We start from the raw sequence: 12650 nt of genomic DNA on the forward strand, positions 1-12650 counted from the left end.
AGTTAGGAGAGAAATGGGAGTAGTGTGTGCATGTTGGGGATCAAAGAAGGTGATTTTAAAAGAATAGTCTACATTTTTACTTATTTATAATTATTTTTTAAAATACTTTTATTGACTGAGAGAGAGAGGTTGGGTGGGCAGGCAGAGGGAGAGAGAGAAAGAAACATCAATCGGTTGCCTCCCATATGCACCCTGACCAAGAATCAATCAAATCTACAACCGTTTAGTGTATGGAACGCCACTCCAACCACCTGAGCCACTGAGCCACACTGGCAAGGGCTATTTATTTATTTTATTGATTGATTTTTAGAGAGAGAGGGAGGGAGAGAGAGAAACAGTGCTTTGTTGCCCCACTTATTTATGCATTCATTGGTTGATTCTTTTATGTGCCCTGATTGGGGAATCAAACCAGCAATGTTGGTGTATTGGGATGATGCTCTAACCAACTGAGCTATCTGGGCAGGGCTAGTCCACCTTTTTAAGAAAGAAATGTCAGCCCTAGCTGATGGTGCTCAGTGGGTTGAGCACCAGCTTGTGAACCAAAAGGTTGCCAGTTTGATTCCTGGTCAGGGCACATGCCTGGGTTGTGGGCCAGGTCCCCTGCTGGGGATATGCAAGAGGCAACTGATCAATGTTTCTCTCACACATAGATATTTCTCTCCCTTTCTTTCTCCTTCCCTTCCCCTAGCTCTAAAAATAAATGGAGAAAGTCTGTAAAAAAAAAAATGTTATCATGCGGCAAATAGTTCAATCTTCTCACTAGGTCTATGAAGAAAAATCCTATTTTCCTTGATCTTTCATCTTCAAAATGTTCCTTTAACACTTCCTACCATTTAGAGAATGTTTGAGTATTTATTTAAAGTATTACATAATTTCAATAGTTTATTTTATAGTTCATTCAATGCCCTATTGTTCTTAAATTTAAATGTCAGCTACTATAAACTAATCAGAGAAGTCTCATTACCTTATCTCTAGATGTAGGAGTTAATGTTTTTTATAGTATTGCTGTGGACCACCCAGTGAAATGGGATTTTTTAAATCAATTGTAAACATATAGACCAGAAGGATGGCTTTAGTTTAACAAAATGTTTAAATACAAGGAGGCCATTTATGAATGTAAGTCATTGTTGGAGATAGGAGACAATTTCTATGTTGCATATGAATTCTGTCCATATTTCTTTCTATCCATTAATTACAAAATGCTTATTATCACGTCTCAACCCCTTTATAGTTACAGCCTCTAGGGTGATAATACTTTGGATCAAGTACAGGTAGTAAACCCCTACATGTTTTTATGTAGAGGTTTCCTTCATTACTCCCTTTTTATAAGGAGAACCCTGGTAACAAGGAGCATATTCCATTGGGGCTGGGTCTCTGTAACTGTCTTTTTTTAAATTTCTCTTTTAAAAAATTATATTTTATTAATTTTTCCCCTTTTTCCCCCTTCCAACCAGCACCCCCACTGCCTCAGGCAACCCCTACACTTTTGTTAATGTCCATGGGTCATGTGTGTAAGTTCTTGGGTTTCTTCATTTCCTACACTGTACTTTATATCTCCATGATTATTCTGTAACTACTAATTTGTGCTCCTTAAACCCTTTATCTTTTCACCTATTCTCCTAGTCCTCCCTGCCATCTGGCAGTCATCAAACTGTTCTCTGTATCTGTGATTCTGTTAAGTTGTGCTTGTTTGCTTAGTTTGTTGCTTAGCTTCAGTTGTTGATAGTTATGTATTTATTGCTCTTTTATTGTTCATAGTTTTGATCTTTTCTTCCTTAAAGAAGTCCCTTTAACATTTCATACAATAATTGTTTGATGGTGAACTCCTTTAGTTTTTTCTTGTATGGGAAGCTCTTTATCTGCCATTTGATTGTAAATGATAGCTTTGCTGGATAGAGTAACCTAGGTTGTAGATCCTTCCTTCTCATGACTTTGAACATTTCTTGTCAGTGCCTTCTAGCCTGCAAAGTTTATTTTGAGAAATCAGCTGACAGCCTTATGGGAACTCCCTTGTAGGTAACTCTGCTTTTCTTATGCTGCTTTTAAGATTCTCTCTTCATCTTTAACCTTTGGCATTTTAATTATGATGTGTCTTGGAGTGGGCCTCTTTGCATCCATCTTTTTTGGGACTCTCTGTGCTTCTTGAACTTGTATGTCCATTCCCTTCACCAAATTAGGGAAGTTTTCTTTTATTATTTTTTCAAATAGATTTCCAATTTATTGCTCTTTCTCTTGTCCTTCTGGTACCCCTATTATGTGAATGTTGGAACACTTGAAGTTGTCCCAGAGGCTCCTTATCCTCATTTTTTTGGATTCTTTTTTCTTCTTGCTATTCTGGTTCATTGTTTTTTTGCTTCTCCATGTTCCAAATCATCAGTTTGGTTTTTAGCTTCATCCACTCTACTGTTGTTTCCCTGTAAATTGTTCTTTATTTCAATTAGCATATCCTTCGTTTCTGACTGGATCTTTTTATGCTGTTGAGATCCACACTAAGTTCCTGGAGCATCGTTATAACCAGTAATTTGAACTCTGCATCTGAAAGATTATCTCCATTTTGTTTAGTTCTTTTCCTGGAGTTCTGATCTGTTCTTTCCTTTGGGCCACGTTTCTTTGTCTCCTTACGTTGGCAGCCTCTCTGTGTTTGTTCCTATGTATTAGCTAGAGTTGCTATGACTCCCTGCCTAGGTAGCATGGTCTAATATAGTAGGTGTCCTATGGGGTCCAGTGGTATAGCCTCCCCTATCACCCAAGCTGGGTACTCAAAGTCTGTTCTCTGTGTGGGTTGAGTACACTCTCCTCTTGTAGCTGAGCCTTGATTACTGTTGGCAGGTCAATGGGAGGGATTTACCCAGGCCAGTCAGCGGCAAGGACTGGCTGTGACCACTGATCACCAACCTCTGCCCTTGTAGGAGGATGAGAGGATCGGCTGTGCAGGGGCACACTCCACAGAGCAGGGCTTACGTCAGCAGGGCCCTGGTGCCCAGTAGTGTTCTGTCTGGGGTCACTTGGCATAAGCTATAAAGTGATCTGCAGCTGACTGCTTCTTGTACTAGGCTTGGAGGTACCCTAGTGAGGCCAGGCTGTGAACCAAGGCCAGCTGCTGCTAGTGTTGGTCTTGGGGCCACTTTTCAAGGTATGCAGCCTTGCTGAGGCCAGCTGCTGCTTGTTTGAGAGGATTTAGGAAGATCAGAAGCATGAGCCAAGACAAGTCATGTGTATGGAAAAGCCACTGTTAACCACCTGGATGGGCTGGTAAATTGGGTGGGACAGGCTCAAGGAATCACCAGGGCAAACAGTGTGAACCAGGTTGATGGAGTCTCAGATAATGATGCCCACCACGCTCTGTGGATCTGTGCAGAGAGGGCCGGGGAGAGGAGCAATGGCCTCTGCCAGCAGTCTGTCTTGGAAAGAGGTGTTCCCCAGCTCTCGCCTGATGGCAGACATTTCGCTCCTCCCTGTATACCACTGGTGCCTTTCAAGCTGATGCCCCAGTGCTAGAGCTCAGCAGGAGTGGGTCTGAGTAAGTCTGTGAAGGCCCTTTAAGAGAAACTGCATGTGAATCCAGCACTTTCTCCCACCGACTCGGTCTCCATTGGTTTTTACAGCCAGAAGCCTCAGAGACTTATCTTCCCAACACAGGAACCCTGGGCTGGGGGGCCTGGTGTGGGGCTGCGACCCCTCACTCCCAAGATATTCCTCCCAATTTTTATCCACCACACATGGGTGTAGGACCAGCCTGTTTGCATCTCCACGTCTCCGCATCTTCGCCCCTCTTAACAGTCTGGGTGGGCATGGTTCTTCTTCAATTCCATTGTAGCAGGACCTCCGTTCAAGTCAGTTTCTGCCAGTTATGAGAGATGGTTCTTCTATCGTTTAGTGGTAATTTTGATGTGGTTGTGCAAGGAGGCAAGCTGTGTTTACCTCGGCCACCATCTTGGAGATCCTCTGAAAACTTTTAAATTTCTGCTATTTCCCAATGTCTCCTGGTTCTGGCTTGTCTGAAGTGGCCCCAAGACTGCTTTACCCACGAGATGGTTATACTCTCTCTGGCTGAGGCTGTGCCAGAGGGAAAGACATGGTTGCTCTGCTCCTTGCCCAGGCACTGCCTGGACTCTACTGCAATTGTCTTGTGCCACCTTTTTAACAAGGTCATGGACTAAAATTCCCAATGCCCAAGGATAAGGGCAAGGCTCTTAAAGAGGTAGTGAAAAATCAAGACTTTCTCTTTTCACAAGACTTTCTAAAGCAGACAATTTGGCAATAATACAGTGTCAAGAGGTAAGGGAGACATTTCCACATTACTCTCTGGATGGGCGATTCCATCTGAGATACAATCTAGGACTTGCTTTGGAATAGTCTGGAATTCTGGATCAGCTGAACCACTAGAGTCAGTATTTGGAAGACTGCGCAAACCCTGGTGTTGTTTACTTAGTGGTAATTATATGTACACGAATGTAGTCTGGTCTGGGTCATTAACCTTTTAATGATCAAGGCAGATTCTGTTTGCTATAGTCTGAATGGATAGGCCTTCTCCAAAAGTGGACTTCTTTGTTTTACTGTAGTCTCTACCATCTTTATCTTTTTTAAAAAAAAAGATTTTATTTATTTTTAGAGGAGAAGGGAGGGAGAAAGAGAGGGAGAGAAACATTGATGTGTGAGAGATGCATCTACTGGTTGCCTTTCCCACGCACCTAATTGGGGGACCTGGCCTACAACCCAGGCCTGTGCACTGATTGGGAATTTAACTGGCGATCTTTTGGTTCACATGCCAAATGTCCACAGGCTGGTGCTCAATGCACTGAGCCACATCAACCCGAGCACCATCTTTATTTCTTGTACTCTCAAAACTTTACTACCCAAAACATCATCTCCTTGGACGCAGTGACTTCATCACAGTTTAGACTTGTATTTGGCCAGCAATCTTCACCAATGCTGGTGTCCTGTTCCTGAGGCTTGTCATTGCCAGATGACCCATGGCAGCCTTTTAGGGAACCTAAGTATACGTGACTCCAAGCTTATCAGAGCAATGAGCAGATCATGAAAATGAGCATTCGAACACACACACGTGCAGCACACTATGTAGACGAGCTGCCAGCTGCACTGGGCTGACCATGCACTTCTCTCCACTCAGATGTGCTGAATATTCATGGCAAGCTGCAGCTGCTGTGTTATCTCTTCCCAGAAAGCTGCTCACACCTCAACCGGCCATTCCATTGGTCACAGTTTGGTGGCAGTAGCTTTTCTCTACAACAAAAATGTTGCTTTCCATATAGCAGAGAACATATGATTGGGGGGTTGGGGGTGGGGGGGCGGGCTTTGATTTATTGCCAGCCCTGGAAGAAGGGGGGAAAGATTAAGGAGTAATTTAGTAAAGAAGAGGATTCTTTCAGTTGAAAATCAGTTATTGCCACATTCACTGTGACACAGGGCTTCTTGAGTGAGAGCTAGGAACGTTTGAAGAAGAGCAGCTTAATGCTTTAGCATGAGATTTTAATCTCATTGCTGGCAGAGGCCAGGACAAAGCAAAAAAAAATATTACCCTACGAGTTGTCTGAGTAGAAGTAGGAGACTCTCAGACATCTGAAGGAGGAAAGAGTTCCCAATTGGATGGAGAAATCATGCCTCCCAGGAAAAAGTGAGGCCAGTTTGTCCAGAATCTGAGGAAGTGAATTTCACGGCCCTGGCTCTCCTGGGAGCTCTCTGCATAACCTTGGGCAAGTCCCTAGACCTCTCTGGGAACCGGGATTTGTCATCTGCACAATGAAAGAGCTGGAACCAGGTGCTCTCTAGCAGTTACTGACGGTTCTGGCACCTTCCAGCTCTGAAATTGACTGGTTCTCTGCCCCCAGCAGTCGTGCACAAAGCCAGGCGGGGAGTGAATGCAGACCTGTGGGCCGATTTCCAGATGGAAGACATCAGCCTGTCCTGCTTCAGAACGAAGGCTATTACTGGCCTGGCACCCAGGCCCTCAGATCCGTCTGAGAGGCGTGCCTGGGGCTGTGTGAGAGCCTTGCTGTGTGCAGGATGCTCATAGAATCAGACTCCAAGGGTGCTGTGCTGCCCAAGTGATAGTAGGGGTGTGCAAACCTGCAGGACACAGACTCCCGTCTGTAAAGTCTCTGGTATTAAGTTGACACTGAATGAACTGTTTAATGGCCCCTCTTTCTTCCCTTAATTGTATTCCTATGAAGGGGCAAAAGAAAAAGTAATACAGGCAAATGGCTCATTGTAATGAAATAGCTTTTAGCTTCCAGGTGGCTTTCAGTAAGTGGAGGTTCCTGCTGTGCTTCACAGAATTTTGGAAAGAGACTCCCATTCTGCCTTGTTAACAAACAGGAGCAGCAGGCTCATTTCATCTGAGATTGTGGGAATCCTTGCTGTCTCCGTCTCATTAGTCATAACACGGCGTGTTGTGCCTCCAAGAAACAAAGCCGTGGTGAATCACAAACCTGATTCGTTTCCAGAGAGCTGTGGGACATGTCGGTGAAGGCGGAGGTTTCTGTGTGTGCCCAAGAATCCCATTTTTAAGGAACTACTGTTTGTAAGGTGGATTGGGAATTCCCCCTCTCCCCTTTTTTGTTAATATATCACCTGTCCTAGCGAAGAGACTTCGTGCTTTGTTTGCTCTCCTACGAGCTGGTATATGACAGTTCTTAATTTGCCTGTGGAACCGTTGGATTCTTAGGACAGGTGAACTGGAATTACCCCCAGAAGCCAGGGTCTCCATTCTCTCTCTTTCAGGGTGGCTATAGCACCAATCCTGGTGTCTCTGGCTTGGTTTGAGCTTGGCTACTCTGGCGCCACGACTAGCTGGCCACCCGGCCTACAGCTGCTTAGATTAGTTGGCAGGTGCAGGACCAGCTCTAGTCCAGTTCCTTAGTCAGAGACACTTGGTGGCTTGGACTTCCCAGCAGGCAGAGCTGCTTTTTCTCCACTGAAGTACACACTGCCTAGCCACTCAGCTGTTTCCAGAACAGAGATTGGTGGAATTAATTTAAAATTGTATTATCATAAGTGTGGTAGGAAGCCAGCTTTGGGGAAATTCTTCCTTAGAACCCCCAGGATCTATGAAGGAAGACTCACAGAGAAGTCATTTTGATTCCAGCTGCAGATGGTGGGAAAGATTCCAACCTTTGGGTAACCCTTGTGCATATTAGGAAAGAAACATGGAAAAAGAAGCTCTCGCTGCACTGCTTGGAAGTGTCATCCATGGAGGAGAGATCATGTAGGACACATTGGAGATGGGAGAGGCAAGGGGAGGGAGGATCTTGAATTTTATTTATGGCTTTTGAAAGATGAAATGAGGTAAGGAAAGGGTAGTGTTTATTTTTTTAAAAAATTTATTTCTTAAAGAAAAGGGAAGAGAGGAAAAGAGAAAGGGAGAGAAACATCAGTGTGCGAGGGAAACATTGATAGGTTGCCTCTTGTATTCCCCCAACTGGGGACCCGGCCCACAACCCAGGCATTTGCCCTGGCTGGGAATCAAACCATTGACCGCTCAGTTTAGGGGCCGGAGCACAGCCCACTGAGCCACACTAGCCAGGGCAGGAAGGGAGGATAGTGTTTTAATCAAAGGCTATTGTGATTTGAGGTTCAGGTGCATATCTGCAAAAGCAGCTGTGGTCCTATAGGATGCTGGGAATCATTTACCTTCTTTTTCCTTCCGATGAAAAAGGAACCAATAATCTCAAATTTGTTCAGCATAACCTGTTTTGGTTGTAGCCACCTACATGAACAGTCCTGTGGTGTTTTCTCTCTTAGGCCTTGGCCATGAGAGCCCAGATTCAGGGGAGTGCAGCCAGAGAAGAGGATGAGCATCCTTATGAGCTGTTGCTAACAGCAGAAACAAAGAAACTGGCAGCAGTGGATGGAAAACCAAAAGGTACGTATCTCCTCTTTCACCCTCCCCCCAACAGAAACAACTCCAAAAGGATTTGTAAAGTTTGTGATCCTAGGTGGAAGGAGATGATGCTGCTCCTGGCAGTCTGGGTGGTGTGTGTATTATGGCCTTTCATTTTCAGTACAGGCATTGTTGGAGTGGTTTGCCACCTTTCCGCACACGAAGCAAGGAAAAGGTTAGGTCAGGCTAGGCGTGAACAGTGAAAGAAGAGACTGCCAGTGTGGTGGCAGAGATTGACTTGGGCTCTCAAGTCATAAACCCTCAAGTTAATGCTGTGGAAAAACAAGTCCAAGTCAGCCCCCTTGGGTACGGTCTGACGGAACAGACTCCGCTTCGGAGTCCCAACCTCGGAGTGAGGCACTCTGGGGAGGGGCCCTGATTGGCTGCCGCCAGGTAACTAGAGTGCTCTGTCGCCTTGGCCTACTTTCACTGCTGCTGCGCATTTAACTTCCTGTGTGAGGAGTGTGTGCTGTGGGGCTGGGACCCTGCCAGGCAATATAACACGGTCACAACAGAGGTGAGTGTGCCCTGCCGGGTGATGTGTGACCATCTCTTCTGATAAGGACTAACAGGAAGGGCAGGGCACTTCCCACTACACCAAGGGAACTCTGGCCTCTCCTCCGCTCTGTAGCTTGCAGGGACAAGGTCCTTCACAGGGCATCATCCGTGCCGCCGCCAATCCTGACAGTCCATGGTTCAGGTAAGAATGGGGGATGCAGCAGTTTCTTTCTGAGTACCCCTTGCAAGGCCTCTCAGACGGTGGGGGTGGCAAAGAGAACGTGTGCGTATGTGGAGAACATTGTGGATCTTAATTTTAAAGGGCCTGTTTAAAAGGTTTTTCTTGCATACAGAAATGTTGTGGGTTTTTAATTTTGCTTTGTTTTGTTTTTTGATTTCCATTTGGAGCTTTTTAAAAAAGATTATCATTTAGATACAGTAAAATTCACCCTTTTGTGTACAGTTCTGTAAATTTTGACAAATAAAGTCATGTAAGTGCTACTATATTCAAGATACGGAGCAGTTTAATCACACCAAAAAATTCTGTATCCCTTTGTAGTCACTGCTGCCCCCTTCCCTTACTCCTGGCAGTCACTGCTCTGATGTCTGTCCCAATAACTTTGCCGTTTCTAAAATGTCATATAAATGGAAGCACACAGTATGAACCCTTTGAGTCTGTCCCCTTTCACTTAGCAGGATTCATTAGTGATTCATCCTTGTTGTTGCACATACCAGTAATTTGTTCCTTTTCCTTGCGAAGTGATATTCCTTTGTGTGGATGTACCACAGCGTATCTATTCACGAGTTGAGAAACATTTGCTTTATTTATAGTTTGGGGCAATTACAAAGAAAGCAATTACAAAGAAAGCAATTACAAATATTTGCATACGGATTTTTGTGTTAACATAGCTAATATTTCTCTTGGGTAAACGCTAGGAATGAGATGACTGGATCCTAGGTAAATATGTTTAACTTTATAAGAAACTGCCAAAACATTTCCCAGAATGGTCGTACCATTTTGCATTCCCACCAGCAGATGTTAATGTTTCCTTCCCAGTGCTTAATATTGCCAGGTTTAAAATGTTTTTAGTCATTCTTTTTTTTTTTTAAGATTTTATTTGTTTATTTTTAGAGAGAGAAAGGGAGGAGAAAGAGGGAGAGAAATATTGGTTGCCTCTTGCATGCCCCCTGCTGGGAACCTGGCCTGCAACCCAGGCACGTGCCCTGACCGGGAATCTAACCAGCCACTGGCAACCTTTTGGTTCCCAGGCCAGCACTCAGTCCACTGAGCCGCACCAGCCAGTGCTGTTTAGCCATTCTTATAGGTGTATAGTGGTATTTCATTGTGGGCTTAATTTGCAGTGTCCTAAAGACTAATGATTTTGAGCATCTATTAATGTAATTATTTACCATCCTATATGTAAAAGAGTATCTGTTCAAATCTTTTGCTCATTTTCAAAAATTGGGTTTTTTAAATTATTGAGTTGTAAGTGTTCTTTATATATTTTGGACAAAAGTTATTTATCAGTTATATGATTTTTCTCCTAGTTTGTGATTTATCTTTTTATTCCCTGAAGGGCATCTTTTGAAGAGCAAAGGTTTTTAATTTTGATGAAGTTTAATTTATTCTTTTTTTAATAGATAAGGTCACACATTTTTTTTCCTATATTATTTTTAGAAATTTTATAGCTTTTGGTATTACATTAGCTCTATGATCCAGTAATTATTGTGCATGGTGTGATGTATGGGTGGAGATTCTCTCTCTATTTATTTTTTTTAATATCGTTTGAGCACATTTGTTGAAAAGATTATCCTTTCTCCATGGAATTACATTTACCATTTCGTTATTCTATCTCAGAATTGTTTCAGATATCCTAGTTCCTTTATCTTTCTCTTCAGAAATTGAGAATCAGCTTGTTGATTTGTTGATTTTTACAAAAAGTCCTGCTGGAATTTTTACTGAGATTGTGTTGAATGTATGTAGCACTGGAAAGAACTGATATCTTAGTATATTGAATCTTCCAATCATGTGGTAGCTATTTAATTAAAACATTTAGAGAACTAGAGCACCCATGCCTTCTGTAACTTTTTAGTAATAAATCCATACTGAAATTAACCCTTAACAAGTAGTTAATTTAATGCTCTGTTTGAAAGTAGTCCTTAGTGAGGGAAGAATCACTAGCATCATGGAGCAGGAAGATTTCAGTTCTTTCTCTCTTTCGAAGGCTTGAATCTGGATACAACAAGATAGTGGGCTCAACCTTTGGAAGGAAGAAAAAGGGAAATGCAGATGAACTTTATAAATGGGGGTAGTCTCCATGGCAGCCAAGTGCCCTTCAGAGGCATTTTCTATCCCCAGATCAAGAGATCTCCAGATTAAGGAGGGAACTGCCCAGAAGGGCAGACCTCATGTCTCATCCTCCTGTGCTTTGGTTTTGTCAGCCACACAGTGCTGGGCTAACAGTGGACAGTGGGTGGAGTGTGCCTGCCTCCAGGCTAGCGGCTTGGATTGCTCAGCTTTCAGACTGAGGAGGTGAGACAGTAAATGTGAAAGTAGACCCTGCCAGTTTCTCAGTAGCCTGGAAGGAATGCCTGCTAGGTCTAGTAAAAGTGAAGCATATCATTATGTAGCTTTTAGAAATTAATTTATCTGTTTTCAAAAGGCCATGTTAAAGAGACTACCAGAGCTTTCAGCCTTCCTTACTGTGATTCAAGAAACTACAATGTGAGGAGTGGGATAGGAGATTTTTTTTTAATTGCATTTTAAAATTACATTTGTATTATGGCACAGTGGAAAAAATTTGAAAAAATACAGAAGTGAATACAAATAAAATGCTCAGGTTCTTCTCACCTGTCTGCTATTCATAGTGACCAGAAGTGACCACAGTTTGACAGTGTGGTTGTTTGCTTCAGGCCATTTGGTATCTTTATATAGAAGTGACTGTGTGAGATTGTTTTGTTTTTAACTTAAAACTGGATCATATTTTACAAGCTGTGTTGCAGACTTGCTTTTTTTTTTTTTTACCTTGTCTGTAAATTATGGGTACAATTTTGTCTTAGTTCTTTAAAATCTATCTTATTCTTTTAAAATGGTTGTTAAATATCTCATGACTCATTTTTCCATTCTCCAGTTGATGGATGTTTAAGTTGCCTCTAGTATTTCTCTGTGATAAATTATGCTGCTGTGTACATTCCGTATCCATATTCTTACATGCTTATAAGAGTATTTCTTAAAAGACATTGATAGAAAGTAGAATTAGCTAGTCAGAGTGTAGATGCATTTCTAGATCTAATTGGTGGAGCTAAATTACCTTCCTTTAATGGTGAATGAGCACACACTCTTCCCCATACCTTCTCTAGCACATTATTATTCTCTAATTTTTTCACCATGATAAGCAAAAAAGAAAAAAAGAAAAAAAAAGTGGGTTTTTAAAAAAATTTTTTAAAGATTTTATTTATCTTATTTTTAGAGACAGAGAAAGAGAGGGAGAGAAACATCAATGTGTGGTTGCCTCTCATGCACGCCCTGCTGGGGACCTGGCCTGCAACCCAGGCATGTGCCATGACTGGGAATCGAACTGGTAACCCTTTGCTTCTCAGGATGGCACTCAATCCACTGAGCCACACCAGCCAAAGCAAAAAAAAGTATTTTTTTGAAATTGGCATTTGAATGATTAGTGAAATTAAGCTTGTTGGTTAGTGTTATATATTTAGTCTTATGAGTTGCTTTTTTTTTTCTTCTGTCTTTCTGTTTAGAAAATATTGGTAGTGGAAACATTTCATATAAATATTGATAGTATTTTGCCAAAGTACTACTCAGAGGAAAGTTTATACCCTTAAATAACCTTTGTTAAAAAACCAGAAAGATTAAAACTTAACCAAAAGAAAGTAGCAGGGAGTAATTACTAAAAATAAAAGCAAATAGGATACTTCACATACTATATGGTATGCAAGTTACACCTCAGTTAAATAAAGAAAAAAAATAAAAGCACATAGTGACATTTAAAAAATGCAATAGGTTTGATCACTGCAATGAAAACTTGTTTGATTTTTAAAAGATAATCTGACAATTCTGATCAAGAAAATAGAAATCAACATAGTAGAATAATAAAAGACTGTATATAATCACAAACTCAGACATTTTAAAATACTGTATAAATGTTTTACACAAATGTAAGAGTATGTAGAAGCAACATATAAATAGTTAAAAACTCTACAATATATATAATTTTAGAGAGAGGGGAAGGTAGGG

General features: G+C 42.0%; 1 protein-coding gene across 6 annotated transcripts in view; it reads left to right on the forward strand.

Moving 5' to 3' along the window:
- The window catches only part of ANKS1A (ankyrin repeat and sterile alpha motif domain containing 1A), a 199772-nt gene that overhangs the window by 102818 nt on the left and 84304 nt on the right, over positions 1-12650 (forward strand). For 5 of the 6 annotated variants that reach the window (XR_008528761.1, XM_054569245.1, XM_054569247.1 and 2 more), the window contains one exon: positions 7762-7882. Coding sequence is in view for 4 of the 6 variants with exons in the window: in XM_054569245.1 (XP_054425220.1) it covers positions 7762-7882 (121 nt within the window). In the remaining 2 variants the exon portion in view is untranslated. Of the gene's footprint in view, positions 1-7761; positions 7883-8507; positions 8601-12650 lie in introns of those variants that run through there. The other variant, XM_054569250.1, reaches the window with a different exon arrangement.

Source organism: Pteronotus mesoamericanus, unplaced genomic scaffold (assembly GCF_021234165.1).
Source record: "Pteronotus mesoamericanus isolate MK-2021 breed Mesoamerican mustached bat unplaced genomic scaffold, CSHL_Meso_final contig_20, whole genome shotgun sequence".
NCBI lineage: Eukaryota > Metazoa > Chordata > Mammalia > Chiroptera > Mormoopidae > Pteronotus > Pteronotus mesoamericanus.